We start from the raw sequence: 16,673 nt of genomic DNA, 5'->3' as shown, positions 1-16,673 counted from the left end.
CAAGTTGATTGTAAGATCGTTACCTTACAACAACTTCTCCCAAATACAAGTGATGATCATTTTGGATGTCGTCACTTCCTCATGATGCACACAGGGGATAGGCCCATACATAGTCACAGTCCTCATAATTGTGACAAATTATTTTAACATTAGAGAAACCAGCTCAACATGGTTTACTCCCTCTCAATCAAAAAGATTGGGTTCATTGAAGGTGAACCAAATAGCATCCTCAGTCTTCTCCCTCTCTTTCAAGATTTCCTCAAATGAAATGTTATTCTCCCTCTAAATTTCAATCTCCCTTTTCCTGTAATAAATTCTCAGAGGAAAAGATCAAGGCAAATAGCTCATATAGAGATATAAAATAAGAATGATAACATTAGTTTGATGTTTAGTAATTTAACTCATGCATATTACTAACAACATAAATGATTAAACATAACTCCTTATTTTATATTTTCAATAATAAAAATTAAGATAACATAATTCTTAATTTTATTCATAATATAATACTTAATAATAATTCATAATATATCACATATCAACTATATATATATATATATATATATATATATATATTTATGAATTAATTAAATTATAAAATTGGAATAAAACATCAAATATGTCATACCTTCACCAAGAATTCATTTTGGTACGTGTCCTCTTTCCATTCAACGTATTACATAGGGAGTTGATTTTAAAAATATATTATTCCCTTTTGGGTTTCATACTTACTAAACTGTTTGGTTATAGCCTCGATGCCTTGGTTCTCATGCAAATTCGATGACTAGACCTCTATCTATTTGATGTCATCCACGTGTTTGCTGCTCAAAGAAAAGTAAACACATAGACTTGATTGATATTGCAAGTCAGATATCAAAACACAATCTAAATGAAATAATATATGCGATGCCACGTCAACAAATTTGTAGGCGAGTGCGCTCATTTGTAGCACACTTCCACTCGTTACCATAGGGCGCCAGATCATATCTGAGTAGGAATCGCATTCATATATTGCTGGAAGTCATGGACTTTTGACACTTTACTTGCGCCTTGGTGCAGGAGCACCTAGGTAGGCTAAGTGTGAAACCTAGGTATTTCTTTATTTTTGGCTTGTAGTGATGCTAGCCACATCACTATTCTAATAATAGGTCCTATGTGGTCCTTAGGTGTGTTTAGGAGACTTGGCAAGACCCAAAGTGACCAAGTTGCTAGAAGTTGCCGACTATTGTCAACTAGGTGACTTAGGTCCGGTAAAGGCTAAAATGGTCTAGAAAGGTTCCAATGGCTTTGAATAGTTTATTTGAAGTTATTTTATGCATATTATATGTCTACTTTGTTTTTGTGCCAAATTTGGAGGTCTAACTCCATGTAGAACAAAAGTTGCTGAAATGTTGTCATGTTGTCATGACAACATTTTCTTGCAAAAAGCAACTTTTTGGCATTTGTGTGTTTAGAACGTCCTAACTGTTTAGAACAGTTATGGAACTGATGGAGGAGCCTTTAAAAATGTGAGGACAACCATTTTCAGGGGGTTGGACATGTTGGTTTTGCATTTTGTACGAATTGAGCAAGTATTTTGTTGCCGGTTTTATGCATTTGAAGGCATTTTTAATAGAGGAGGATTGAATGGCCTGATTTTCGTGTTGGAAAAGTTCTGAAATATTGTTTTTAATCTTTTTGTAGTGTTGGTTTGATCATTTTAATTCGTTTGCATTAGTGTAGAAAAATCTTTTTGTTCTTGGCAAGTTGCTGATCTGAACAGGGCTGCACTTAGAAAATGGGATCTTAGGGCCACTTCCCACCATTGGAAACCTCTGGTATTTTGGGATTTGGAACTAGGATCCATGTACATTATGTATCAAGAAGGAGGGCCCTTGAAAGCATCAGCAAGCATTTTTAAGGTGATGCCCTAGGCAAGCCAAATGCAACTTGGCTAGGAATCACAGTTGGAAAATGAGTTATGGAGAGGATTGAGTGTACAAATACCTTAATCCGGCTACACAACGAGTAATGAGAAGGTCTAACCTCGCTCCAGTCCAAAGGAGAGGTCTTGGAAAGGTGTCTAAGGTGGTTTTCCATCACAACAGCGATAAAGCACTTGAAATCCTCATTTTTGGCCTAAAACTATACTTTCATTGTACGCAAAGTTTGGAGGCTAGAAAATTACAGAATCTTGAAGTACTCTAGAAAGGGTATCCAAAAATATAATTTGTTTGTAGGGTTGTTAAGAAGTTTTTCAAGAAATCTTGTTTCCAGCTATTTAGGAGGGCTAATTCCTAGTAGCCTTTTTGGAGCAATTTGGTGTATCTTCCCTAGTAGATTGAATGCGCCTATGAAATCAGCATTGTTTAGGGTCATGGATGTTAGAAGGAGTCTAAAAAAACCCTAGATGAAGAACTGGTACCCTTGGAGCTATAGATGGACTTGAGGGTTAATAGCGGACTGGAGCCGGCTAGTAAGAAATTTGATGTTACTTTGTTGGTGTACCCCCAACTGAAGGATTAGGATCTCTTGAGCAAGGTCCTAGTAATTATAGGGTGTGAAGAAGCCCTAGTGGGTCTAGTGAATGACCTAAGGTAGCCCTGAGAGAGAGCTTGGGGTTTGGAAGCAAGGTTGGGGTGTTACATCACGCTTGAAACTCTTAGTCAAATTTGCAGACCCACCTCTGATCTGCTAAACTGAAATAAGAGTTGACAGAGTAGATACAAACTTGGCCAACCATATATAATGGTAATGCAGATTGTATATTCACAAACATCGGATAATGTACAACAGTCTCTATAACCAATGACGTTATATCACAGATATATTCAAATCGTTTACTTTCTCAAGATTATAGAAATTGAATGTATTAGCAATATACTGCATATGATAGTCTCCTCTTCTATCATTTTATCATTTAATCTTTCCAGTTTTCAATCGGCATTGGATGCAATGACATTTAGATGAATCTATCATTATATAGACTACTCCGCTTCAAGAGATCTTCCGTAGTACACAATTGTCTTATCCCAATATCTTCTTATCACTCTCTCTAGATATTTATTCATTCCCGCTATATCGTATATGCATCCATATTCATCTGCTACAGTATTTGTATCATATCTCTTCTTTAACCTGCTGTGATACCATGTTAAGTTTCCAGGATCTGTTGCAAATGTAATGGCATTGCCTTGTAATCAAGTATATATTTTCCATATGCAACATCCTCTCATTTATATTGAGCATGGGTGAATAAATAGACATGTGTATTCAATAAACAGATAATTAATAATACAAACTTAATTATGTTCTATATATATATATATCTCAAATAATAATCTTATATCTCACATAATAATATATCTCATATATAATTATATGAATAACCATAGAGTTATCCGACAGAAGCTACCAAAACATTAACATGGTTCGCAATAAATGATAACCATCACAAAAGGTGGAGTCTAATGTAGATAGCCTGTGCAATGTTCTCTACCTAAATTTCTTGACAAACTGATGAAGTGATGGTTAATATTGACTGGATGATCTAACAGGTGCTTCAGTTATGACTAACTAAACCTGCAAATGTCGTTTATTAGTTACTATGTAGAAAAGCGATTATTATTATTATTACTTTAGTATTGATTTTTATATATGCTAACAAATATTCTTGTATTTTTTTGAGGTTAGATTGAGATGTTTAAATTTGGTAGGACTACTACATTTGTTTTTGCATGGTTAAATGCTTCAAGCTTATATTTTACGTACATCACATCAAGTCATGAAACTGCAATTCGTATTTCGTGGATTATATGGCATGGCTGTGGAGTGCATGTGAATGATTATATCTTATTTGAGGGAAATGATAGGCCACAACATATAGGAGTTATTTTCATTCATGAACTAACACCAGCGGCTTTGTTTATTACTTGTAACACTTAATAAGCATTTGTCTACTACTGCACAAGCTGTAATTTTAAGGATGAAAGGTGTACATTGCAACTTATAATTATTTGTTTCGCTTTAACAAATCCTTAGAGAATCCCAACTTTTTATGGTGCTATATAATGTAATACTCTAACTTAGCCATTATATACGTTTATGAACAAAATAGAGGCATATTATTATTATTTATAATATTGCCCTTATTTGGACATTTTATCTATGATGGATTAGTCTACTAAGTGTAAATAAGAGTGGAGAGCCCAAATCATCAATGTCAATGCTTGACCTTTAAATACCCAAAGAGACCGGATATAACATTGTCTGCTACTATTGCACTCCTAATCAATCTTGATTTAAAGCTATATTGGTCCTTTCCAGAATAAATGGAGTTAATCCTATCAATGGAATAATGGCCTCTATATTTCCAAATATACATAAAATTATTGGTAGCTTGATTCCACACAATAGAAACTGAAGATAAAACCTGCTTTGGCAAGTTCTATACCAAGCTAATCAATAGCGATTTAATTTTAAAAATGTTAGAAGTACTGTGAAAAATGTATTTGACATGATTCAGCTGTAATACATATAGACTGTTGGCAAAGACAGCACAAAGTTGATTCAGATAAGGATATGGGTTTAAGTTAATGATAACCCGTCCTTGCAGCCATGTCCTAGGTTTAAAAGACAATTCCTCATTAGGTAATAACATTTCTCAAAGGAAAAATAGCCAGACTCAGTTAAGAGACATTTCGATTGCCACACCAAACAGAAAACCTTATCACAAAGCTAAGTAAGTGGCCAAGGGAACACGTATCAAATACATTTTTTTAGTACACTAACAGCTTTAATGTTATTGTGGTTTAAAAGACAATTCCTAATGGCTAGGAGCTATTAGATGGCTAGTTGAAACACTTTGATCACGACCTGTCACCAACTCTCACTGGTTCTATAGCTTTTGCAGCCTGGCACTTTTACTGCATTTGTGTCTTTTTCCTCTGGTTTCATGCGTGGCCTTGCCTAGAAGTTTCAATGTGTGATTCCATGTCATCATTTGTTTATGTGAATTATTTTAATACGTCTTTCTGACGTAGAAAAGACATATTCATTTAAAGAATGAACTGTATTTGACATGATTCAGTTACAAGTCACAATAAGACTATTGGGAAAGATAAAAACATGTGGAAATTTAGCTGAAGAAACAAATATAATATTAGTTGATGCAGACAAGGACAGCGTTTAAATTTATGGCAGCCAATCCTTTCAGCCCTGTACTCGGTTTGTTTCATGAAGCAAAATTCAACTTATGTGGCTTGTTTCTTGTCTCACATATTAGATGAATTCCTACAGTTTATCTAGACCAAAATTGTAGTTGTTTTGATAGGGAAATTTCTTTCCAATGTTAAGAAGAGCCAACTCTCTAATTGCAGGAAGTTTAAATTTATGGCAGCCAATCCTTTCAGCCCTGTCCTCGGTTTGTTTCACAAAGCAAAATTCAACTTATGTGGCTTGTTTCGTGTCTCACATATTAGATGTATTCCTACGATCGATCTAGACCAAAACTGTAGTTGTTTTGATAGGGGAATTTCTTTCCAGTGTTAAGAAGAGCCAACTCTCTAATTGCAGGAAGCTCTCTAATTTCTGGACTACATTATTGACTGAAGATTTTAGTATTTTACCATGTGGAGTGATTTAACTTTTTTAGTCCACAATATACATTTCTCATGGTATTATTGGAGCTGATTGCAGCCTCCAATGGGGCAGTATCTTTTGCATGGATTTTTTTTGTAAACATTGCCCTTAGCCCAAGACTTCAAGAGTTATAATAATAATTCTAAAATTCAGGTTTAGTGCTTTTGTGAATTTGCATCTAACATGTAATGATAAAAAATTGTAATTTTGTCTTTCCAGAACAAAGATTTTCGTCATGCTAGGTCCTAAACGGGTGTTTGTTTTCCATCTTTTAGTCAGTAGAGAACATATACAAAAGCTCTTGAATTAAGCGTACTTTTTCAAATTCTTGGTTGCAAGATCAAAATCTAGGTATCTAGCACTATACCTTTTAAATCAGCCTTTGATTCCAAAGCCTGAGTTTATTTTCTGCGTCATTTTCCATTTGCATCTCCTTTGTAAATACCACATTGTCTTTCTCTCATGGATTTTGCAAAGAAAAATTTATTGTGCAGGTCATGAATCTGGCACTTCTAATGTAAAATCATACTCAGGGAGCTTCATCTTTTGGTTACTCCATTGGTCGTATTTGACTCTTAATAGAGGTGTTAATAAATTTTCACAAGTTTGACAGCCCTTGTTGATAGTTAGGAAGTGAAATTCCATAGATTAAAATTTAAAAGCTTTGGATTTGGACAATTTGACTGTTTTCCCAGAAAGATCAGTCCATTTTTGCGGTTTTTTTTGAGAATTGATGAAAATCTTCATTTGCCATTAATTTCAAGTTAATTCTATGACACCATTTGTTATGATGCTCAACGATTTTCCAATAATCAAATGAAAAAGCTATAAATCATGAATCTGGCACTTCTAATGTAAAATCATACTCAGGGAGCTTCATCTTTTGGTTACTCCATTGGTCGTATTTGACTCTTAATAGAGGTGTTAATAAATTTTCACAAGTTTGACAGCCCTTGTTGATAGTTAGGAAGTGAAATTCCATAGATTAAAATTTAAAAGCTTTGGATTTGGACAATTTGACTGTTTTCCCAGAAAGATCAGTCCATTTTTGCGGTTTTTTTTGAGAATTGATGAAAATCTTCATTTGCCATTAATTTCAAGTTAATTCTATGACACCATTTGTTATGATGCTCAACGATTTTCCAATAATCAAATGAAAAAGCTATAAATAGTAGAGTTTAATAAAACATATAATGGGGACGTTTACTTGAAATAGATTGTCCCTACAAGATGATTGTAAGAATGTGCAAGTTATCACATGATAATGGATCTTAATACTGTTTAAGATATGAGACTGATAAACGCATTTAGGTTTAACTGACAATATTCTTCTAATTTGCCAGTTTGGATTCAGGTTTTAATTTTGTGTGTGTGTCTGTCTATATACATATATATATGTATAGCAGCAGCAAGTTAAAAATATCACTATGCTGATATTAAAGCAACATACCAAAATTGCTCACAAACAAGCTTAGAGCATGCAACAATCACTTGTTGACACTCCTTGAGGAATTACAACCAAACAGGAAAGTTTAGCCATGGAGGCAAGAAGTTTTCTTTATTATTGTATATCAGAAAGACAAAATAGTACATCGAAAACAGTATCAGCTTCCTATCAACCCAAGAGATCAGAGAATAACATTCTCCAGCCCCCAAAAAGAGATCCAAAAAAGAACCTATTACATGAGATAGATTGATATTGGATAGTATCAATAACTACAATGATATCTATATATCAAAACAGATGTAAAATAAAATTCAGTTCTCCTCCTTGCTGCTGAAATCTGTAGTGGCATATCTGACCGGAGAAGGAATGAGAGGTGAACCAGGTGATGATGAAATCTGATTCATTGGCTTCCAATTACCTTCATCTTTTCTTTTCATTCACAAACACACAAATGACATACAACACTACCTTTTTAGTTGTCAATTTTAGGTTTGGAGGGTTGAATAGACCAAATGAGACAAAAAAAACTTTTAAAGCCAGCCGCTAAATTACCCTTCCTCAGAGCGGAGGATTCCTTCCTTGTTTGTCCGCTGGAAAATGCATTCATCAAAAGTATGCTAAATTCTATCCTGGTTATTCTGTCATAATTCAAAACAATTTTTGGTCTCTGCAGCAGAATTACCTACAAATTTGACAAGGACACCAATTTGTGCAGAACCAAACCAGACTTTGCCAGGTCTACGAGTGGATCTGGTAACTTAGATATTCTGAATGGGCATAAAAATCCTGATTAGCTTATTAATTAAATCTTCACAAACCCTAGGTACTCAACATGACAATAAACTCAAGGACAATATTGTGTACAAATAGCTAATGGTATGTTGTGCTTGGATAGAAGATGTGCTAAATTTATCACATCCCAGGTATATCCTCGTTTTATGAGTGCATATCCTTTGCTCTATGATCTGAATAGTACTTGGCACCACTATTTTACCTACCTGATTCAAGTTTATTCTCAGCCAAATTGTATCCTTAACCAATTATATTTTGTTCAAACAAAAATACTGAATGTGTATTTGGTTCACAGAATACGTTCTGCAACTGTGATTTAACTGGTAACATGCAAGAACACGTCAAGGATTTGTTCAAATGCCATCTTTAAGAGGTATCTTGTTAAGTAGAATATAAACAATAGGAAATTTATTATCATCTTTGCTATTGTTGTTTCATGGCTGTCCACTTCAACTCTTACTCGCTACTGTGCACATAATATTGTAACTGAATGTGCTGCCTTTTCCTTCTAGTTGATAAATTAACATAAAAATATACATGAGAACAAGAAGACACAATAATGGGTAGTAGTCAGTATCTCACTAGAAACACTGTCATTGACTAAAATGCAGTCTTCCACAGGAAGATATCCCTGGTCTCTTAGTGATATCTATAGTGTCTTAAATGTTTTGGGGACATGGAGGGATGCCCTCTTTTAACAGACCAGAAGAGCTTGATCTATTTGGTGGTGGGCATTTGTCACACTTTTTGGACTGGACAGCCCAATCTATTTCTATCAGAGATGTTGGGCAGATACATAAAAAATAGAAAGGTTTTACACAGACTTAAGCTTCAATGTCTCATTTTGTTTAATACATTTGGAAACTTATATAGGATTTGCGTTCCCTACTTTATATAGGAGACTACTCAATAACCAACTCTCCTATAAATATTTAGTTGTTTTAACCATAGTTTGCAAACTCGGACTTGGAGAGTACTCAGCAAGCCCTATTTTTTTAACTCGGTGAAAACCTGGATAGAAAGAACTAAATATTAAATTCTTGTAAAGAAACTTATCTTATTTGTAAAAATCAATTGCAAAATGTATTAAATTAAAAAATGACATCTTAAAAGATAAAATGCATGGTTTTGTAGCATAAACAGCTTGTGAAAAACACATTCTAACTGACGAACACATTCTAACCAACATTTTACCTGCACTGACATTTTTACCCCTAGTTTTTTGTGTCTAGAATAACACGAGTTAAAGTTGAGAGTACTTGCCCAACAAAAAAAAATGTAGAGTACTTGGCAACTTGGGGAATACTTGGAGAGTTTGCAAACTATGGTTTTAACAACAAAATACAGACCATTATTATAATCTTATTAAACAAATTTTAAAAAACCTAATTATTATCTTATGTGCTCTATGATGCAATTTTGCTAACACCTATGCAAACAATAAGTTAACACCTCCCTAGTGTGAACAATATAAGATACATCTCTACTCACCCCAATCAATAGTGGAATTAGCCTCACTAAATTTACTGTACTTCCATCCAAGGATAGGGACAAACACATCTACCTATGGGTCCCAAGGATAGGGACTAATACATGTATCCAAGGTCTCATTAGGTTTGGCTTGAGACAACATGCCCTGAATAGGGACACACACATCTGCACGCAACTGATTGGGGACAAACACATCCAACCACAACTTATGTAGCTTTAGAGTCGAAGTCATTGTTGCATATGTATCCAACATTATAGATCATTACTATTGACCACGAATGATATGAGCTGTTTGCTGCTACCACTTGGAAGTGATTGGTTTTAGTTTTTGTGTCACAAATAGTTTTGTTACTACTGCAATTTCACAGCCCTGTCACCAGTGACTAACAAGAGGTAGTTGAATGTCTTCTTGTGCCTCTAATCTCCAATGAAATTGCTACTTAGCAAATCTGGTTTTTGAGGCTCATTTTGTTAAAATTATAAGGGGGAAAAATGTCTCCCCCCACATGCTGGACATCACTTACAAGTAATAATGCACCCAATTACAATTGAACCACTTTCTTAATGCACTTCTATATGTTGACATTACACTTAATGTTATGAAAAACCCTTATGCTAAATAAAATAATATAGCCTAACCTTGACATACTTTGTGTTAGTTTGACTTAAATATAAGAAAATGAAAATTTTTACACAGATTAGTGGGCTTCAATTTCTCATTTCGATCAATACATTTGGAAACAAACACAGGATTTGTGTTTCCAACTTTCCAGGAAACTGTCCTATAAGAACTCTTATAAATATTGAGGTGTTGTAAGGTACTCAATACCTGCCAGTAACAACTTATACAAACACAGGGTTTGTGTTTCCTACTTTACAGGAAACTGTCCTATAAGAACTCTTATAAATATTGAGGTGTTTTAAGGTACTCAATACTTGCCAGTAACAACTTATTAAACAAACCTAGTTATTATTTTACGCATCCTATGATGCAATATTCATAACACCTATGTGAACATCAGTCCCCAACAATTTCAAGCATAGAAGTTAAAACAATATTTCTCTTTAAGGGAAATAGTGCTGAAAATTCCAAAGGCAAATTGAGCACATTAAATTTATTTTTAGCTGCTTTTAATTTGTTTACAGTAATTTAATAGCTGCTCCTGCCAGTTAGCTCGTCAGAATTTGGGAAACCTTTTGCAGGCTGTATCACTACATCCCCTCATCCCAGAATTTCAGATAAACATTGGTGAACTTATTCAGCAGTAGTGGTGAATAAGTGCTAATATTGATTATACACCCCATCTGGCCCACTCAAACCAAACAAAAAAAAGGTTGGAATGTTTAATGAATCTTCTATTCTGTTTTGACATTTAATTTTTCCAATTAGTTAAGTAAAATTTGTAGGGTGATTAACATTTCTTGTAACTACTCATTCTCCTTGTGTTGACACACAATAATGCTATTACTTCTCAGCACATATATTATGGAAAAGCAAATTTGCTTGAGTAGAAGTGGAGCAAACCTCATTATGTTGAAAATATGTTCCATTGAGTGGAAAGTTGCCTCGCATTGCTGTTCTGCAAGGAATCTGACATGTGACCAGCAAATGTAAGTTTCAAATGCCAAGTAACCTTCGAGGCAAACAAATTAGTGACTAATTTGTGAATTAAGTTTGAAATTAAAAAGTTATCCAAGTCTCAAGTTATCTGTTCATGACTAGTATCGTGAATTAAAGAAAGTTGTCTATTTTTACGAGGGTACAAAGTAATAAGTTATGTTGGTCATAAAGTTTTAGCACTGCATGTATCTTGACTTTTGATAAAAGCAAAACTTTAGCATACTACACTATATTTGTCCCCTATTCATGGAATTTGTTTCACAATGATATATACATGCAAATTTATGGAATATACCATTGAAACTTTATTTTTGAGTATATAGTTGTCCAAATAACTCACCAACATTGTGCCTTTAACTGTGTGTTCATTTATATCTATTTTGCTAACACAGGTGCTGCAGATCTCTTGATTACAAAGATGATTCTCCAATGTTATAGAGCTACAGTGTTCATCATCTCCTGTGGATTCCGGTGCTTCACCTGAAATTAAATCGACAGACAGACTGCAATTTTAGAAAATCAATAGCTTGTATGTTGAAGCAAATGTTAAAAGTATAATTGCTCTATATGTTTTCTAATATGAAGAACTGTGGCACTCAAAGGGCATTTTATCTTATTTCATTTTACTGATTCTTATAATTTTGTTGTTAAATAATCTCATGGCAGTAACATTGACACCTGTCAATTTTTTCCCCCTTCTTACAATGATTTATGGCAAATTTTATTTGATTTTCTGAGTTGGGTTTGGTCCCAATTAGTTAAGTCAGAGGTTTTGGTTTTCGTTTATGAGCTTGTTTTACTATGTGAATTTCAAGAACAAAAATAAACATTGTGAATTGGAACTTGATGGTGATTTCCTTGTGCTGTCTGCCAAAAATTGGTGATATTTGAGCTCCTAACAACCAGTTGCCAACTCTCTCAACATACATCAAATGGTTTTATTTCTAATCTTTGCATAATATTATATCTTGCCATTTCATACAGTTTAGAAATCAACTGACATAATAATTATTATAAGAATTTTAAAGTTGTATCTAATCATAATTTTCTTATTGGTGTAATCTTTGTATCAGTTTAATTGTAAATCCTTGATTTGTTGTTTTCCAAATGTCTTAAGCTTTTCTAAATAAAACAACTTGTTTTCTTGATCCCGACTTTTCTATCGATGTCACATATCAGTAACACGGGTCACCCTTCGAATTTTGAGTATGTTTTACTACGCATCAAATTTTCCTGTCATATAAAAATTAAACTCATCCTTTGGTGCAACAGTCAGCATCATCATATTAATACCTAAGCCACAAGGTTCGAATTCGAATTCGAGTTGATCATAAAATTCGAATGAAATTCAGCAAGGGTAAAAATTTGGAAAAAAATTTTACTTTAAATTTTAGTTATATATATTTATGTATTTTTAAATATTAGTAATATAACCACAAAATTGTCAAAATAGTTTAACACTGCTAAACAATTCAACTAAATAACTCAATATCAGTTTAAAATCAAATACTATTATATTAAATATCATAAAATTCAGATGAAGTTCAGAAAGATTAAAAGTTTTCTGAAATCCGAATCTCATGGATGAAATTCGATGAATCCTGTGACTTAGATTAATATTATGAAATTGGATAGCAAAAATAAATAATTTTTAGTCTAAAATTGTATCTTCTTGAATTAAAACCAACCTTTGAGCTGACTTTGTTTCATATTTTTACAACCCATATCAATATCAAGGATACGATTGCAACTATTATTTTTGATAGAAGAGGTTATGCACATTTCATCCTAGATGTCTAATCGGAAAGCTCTTATCTCTTACATGTTCAAATCAAGCAGAAACATTTATGCTATTGTCATTTACCTTATATAACAAGTTCCTTAAATTTTCATCTTGCTAGGGCAAAGTTAACCTAACTTGAAATAGACACAATTAATTAATCAGGAATTATGGATAGTTGGAAAGTTACCTGGTGTCCATATGGCAAGAAGATAAGGGGATGGATCATCTGGTTGTCTATCTTCATACTGTTGCAAACACACAATATTTAGAATCAAGCATTATGAATGCATAAATGTTTTCTGAAAATATGCTTATTGATTGGATTGACAAAATAATGTGGTACAAGATACAAAACGTACGCCATTTAGGAGGGGATGATTATCTGGAATCTCGTATCTGAAAGTACAAAGATAACAGTTAGGAGCTCGGCCTAACTGGATGGATGATTGGAAGATATTAGGCCTTTAAAGACAACTTACTAATGGTTGTTTGCTGCATTCTGATCAAGTATTTCATTATTAGTAGCAAAATCAACTCTTTATTAGATAGACCATATTCATCTCAGGGAAGCATTGGACATGTACACAATATAATATATTTACGAGTTGATGCTACGAGAGATGAGCTGATAAGGCTTTCTAGTACTTACACTCGATGCTCTGTTCGTAGCCGGTGTACATATTTAAGTTTGGGTGCTGGTATTGAGGCATCTTGCGGTGATAACATTATCAGAGCCTTTGATACATCTATGTCCTGCATGTTACTTTTACATATTTGCTGTATGTTGTAAGACAGCTCATCGAGGTTTAGCTTGATAACTGGAATTTCATCTGGGTCTGTATAGGCCCACTCATCGACCACTTCTGAGCTTTCAATATGCTCAGGCTCAGGTGTTGCTGGCTCTTCAATGATTGGCTCACAATTTTGCTCCTGATGTCCAGATTCTGCTAGCTGAAGTGGAACCACTTCAGAAGGAATCTCTGTCTCACAATTTTGCTCCTGTAGCCTTGGTTCTGTTAGCTGAAGCGGAACCACTTTGGAAGGAATTTCTATATTCAACTCATGCTGTGGAAGTGGTAGAATCGAAGGAGTGCATAGTGGATTTTCCCCTGAAGATGATTTTTCTTGGGGACCTTGCAAAGACAGTCTTGCACTGTTTAATATAAAGAAGTTAGAGTGGTTCAAACTGGACTGCGCAAAAACTATTTTTGTATGTTTATTTAAGAGCTTAATAGAGAATCACAAAATAGAGAGTTATTAGGGTTGAGTTTAACACCAAGGCATTTATGATTAGAGAATAATAGAGCAAAGTCGTTACAATAAAAAACTGAAAATAGTGCTAACCTGGCAAATGCACTTGCAAAGTGTTTACATTCTGCCCGCATTGGACATGCATTGCAATTTGGTTTGCTTTTAGTACAAAATACCTGAGTATTAAACATGATGCTGTTATCAATGTTAAAAACAAGGGTGATCAAAGATAAAAGGAAATCACTTGCCAGTCAGTGGCACTTTGAAGAAAAATTGATTCATATTTTTTGTGAGCCGAAAACCTCTTTTAATCTATTGGAATTTATGATGAAACCAGAGAACAAAATCATAAATTGCAAGAGTGGGCTGTAAACCTTTCCAAATGTAATCATCTGATAGTGAAGTTCATACCTGTCCATATGAAATGTGAAAATAAATTATAACTAAATCAACATAAAATATCTAGAAATCACATCTGGCATAAAGAGAAATGGAAATATTCCTTCCATACTAGCTGTCCATATGAAATGTGAAAATAAATTAGATAAATCAACAAAAGATATCTAGAAATCACAGCTGGCATAAAGAGAAATGGAAATATTCCTTCCATACTAGCTGTATTAATCTAATATATAGAAGCATGCAAAACGTGCAGTACTTCATCATTTTCTTTCTATTTTGTGGTTTATCTTAATTGTGTGCTGTATATTGGTATAAATTAAAAAAATTCTATGCAAATGGTTGGTTAAGTTGTTGAGGTCTTACAAAGTTCTTTGATCAAGTCTGCACAACCGAGGCCATATGTATTTCTGGATATTTGCCTGAACAGGGTACCTTCCACAATAGAACATAATTGTTAGTGAAAAGAGATTTACAGAGTGCTGTGCTATTAATTGACATATATAAAAGCATCTGTTGGAAGGAAAATATTGCATTGATAAATGCTTATATGTACTGACTTACAATTCTAGAAGATGTAACTGCAATGATTCAGGTAATGGCATTATTGGTACCCATCCAAGCCGTACACATATGCGTCCGACATTTGTGTCGACCTGATGTGATGGACATGTATTAATAAATGATCATCCTAAAAGCAACTGGAAATCTTGACATCTTCGAAATCTGATTAACTGGGAATTTTATGAATGATGATTCCTTACATAATACAAGAAATGAAGATACTAGCTTACAGGAAAGGCTAGATGTTGAAGAGTTAGTAGGCGGATGCATTCAACGCTTTTGAGTCCCAATCCTCGTATGCTGAGGAGGAAATCTCTGCAGTCATGTAAGATCATTGAGTTTATTAAAGATGGAAAAAATTCTTATAGAGAACAAATCCTCAAAGTATTCTGGTATGCCATTACTTATGTTGATCATTAAGGCTCCAAATATTAATGCTTAATATTTACATTTATGTGCTAGTGATATATTATAAACACTGTTTAAAATAAGAATTTATTTAGGTTGTCGAAGGCTACAGAAAGATACTTTGCATCATCAGGTGGAATGTCCCTTAGCCATTCCAGGTCAATGCACCCCAGTTCTGCATGAAGTTTTTCAAGAAATGCCTGCAATGTTTTTACCAAAGATTAGACTTTTCTTAACTAACATTTTCTAATTAAGATTGACAGCTTGGATGAAATGCCAAGCAGCTTTTAGAAATGTTGGTTCATAACTGGCAGTATATGTCTTCAAATAATAGAAATCAACATGTCAAAAGTATAATTGAGGATAACAAATGTAGAACATGATAATGCTTTTATGACTAACTGTGGCAGAACATGATAATGCTTTTTTAGACTATGGCAGCAGAAAACATGGTAACTTAAAAAAATTATTCCAACCTATTTTTGAATGATTAAAGAGATTGCATTCATTAATGGCTCTATAACCTTAAAAATAGAGATTAAGGCTGTGATTTTCCTCAGTGATAGGAATATATTGATATAATCCTCATTCCGTTTCAAGAGTGAATGGTTCTAAACTCTGAAAACCAACTAATAATGAAACTATTATATTGTTTAGTTTAGTTATTAATTTGTTGCACTTGCAATGCAACTCTCACATGAGTTAGTGACATTTTTTATTTATTTACAAAATAGTTTTGTTTTGGGTATTCAAAAAAAGATTTGAGCCAATACTCGATACTAATTAATAATTAGTATTATGTATCCATGGCTGTATTACAATAATAGATAAGTCGTCTATTTTTAGTTAATGGTTATCTATTGTAAATATTTAGTTGGCTTTGTTTTGCTTTTGTTTTTGCTTTCTCTAGAATAGAATGTTTCTATTCTTTACGATTGTTTCCTAAGGAAACATCGTTTCATTCTTTTGTATAAATTGACCGTCTGGTCTTTGTTAATAACCAGCAAGTATTTATCAATTACTTCCGTAATATGGTATCAAAGCTAATACTTAATTTTTTTCGAAAAAAATTATAATTTCTTCTTGAAATTATTTGTTTAAAATTTTTCAAAATTATTTCAGTCAATTTCTCTAAAACTTGCCTAGGGTTTTCTACCTGGAGAAATTCAAAATCTTGAACTAGGGTTTTGTTTTCTCCAAATTGTGATTTTACAACTCACGACTAGACAACCATCTGCAATTCGTGATTGGAAAATCACATCTATTTGCACATTGTGATTTACTGGTATTTTTCGAGC

General features: G+C 33.6%; 1 protein-coding gene and 1 long non-coding RNA gene across 5 annotated transcripts in view; one reads left to right on the top strand and one right to left on the bottom strand.

The window, feature by feature from the left end:
* Positions 1-16,673, bottom strand: part of LOC149541135 (protein ROS1A-like) — a 39,716-nt gene that overhangs the window by 8,256 nt on the left and 14,787 nt on the right. For 3 of the 4 annotated variants that reach the window (XM_089802127.1, XM_089802125.1, XM_089802126.1), the window contains exons 6-16: positions 15,496-15,575; positions 15,198-15,282; positions 14,968-15,059; positions 14,770-14,838; positions 14,379-14,415; positions 14,098-14,180; positions 13,403-13,906; positions 13,113-13,149; positions 12,941-12,998; positions 11,311-11,450; positions 10,875-10,940 (exon numbers count right to left, since the gene is read on the bottom strand). In XM_089802127.1, the coding sequence (XP_089658253.1) occupies positions 10,875-10,940; positions 11,311-11,450; positions 12,941-12,998; positions 13,113-13,149; positions 13,403-13,906; positions 14,098-14,180; positions 14,379-14,415; positions 14,770-14,838; positions 14,968-15,059; positions 15,198-15,282; positions 15,496-15,575 (1,251 nt within the window). Of the gene's footprint in view, positions 1-10,874; positions 10,941-11,310; positions 11,451-12,940; positions 12,999-13,112; positions 13,253-13,402; positions 13,907-14,097; positions 14,181-14,378; positions 14,416-14,769; positions 14,839-14,967; positions 15,060-15,197; positions 15,283-15,495; positions 15,576-16,673 lie in introns of all 4 variants that reach the window. The other variant, XR_016356474.1, reaches the window with a different exon arrangement.
* Positions 9,622-11,754, top strand: LOC149541136 (uncharacterized). The gene is made up of 2 exons (XR_016356477.1): positions 9,622-10,683; positions 10,826-11,754. It is a non-coding gene; the product is annotated as an uncharacterized LOC149541136 (long non-coding RNA).

Source organism: Cupressus sempervirens, chromosome 9, assembly GCF_028749045.1.
Source record: "Cupressus sempervirens isolate cs-2001-9-10 chromosome 9, ASM2874904v1, whole genome shotgun sequence".
In the NCBI taxonomy this organism is placed as follows: Eukaryota; Viridiplantae; Streptophyta; class Pinopsida; order Cupressales; family Cupressaceae; genus Cupressus; species Cupressus sempervirens.
The sequence above is the reverse complement of the archived record's forward strand: the minus strand, read 5'-3'. Positions and strand labels throughout refer to the sequence as shown.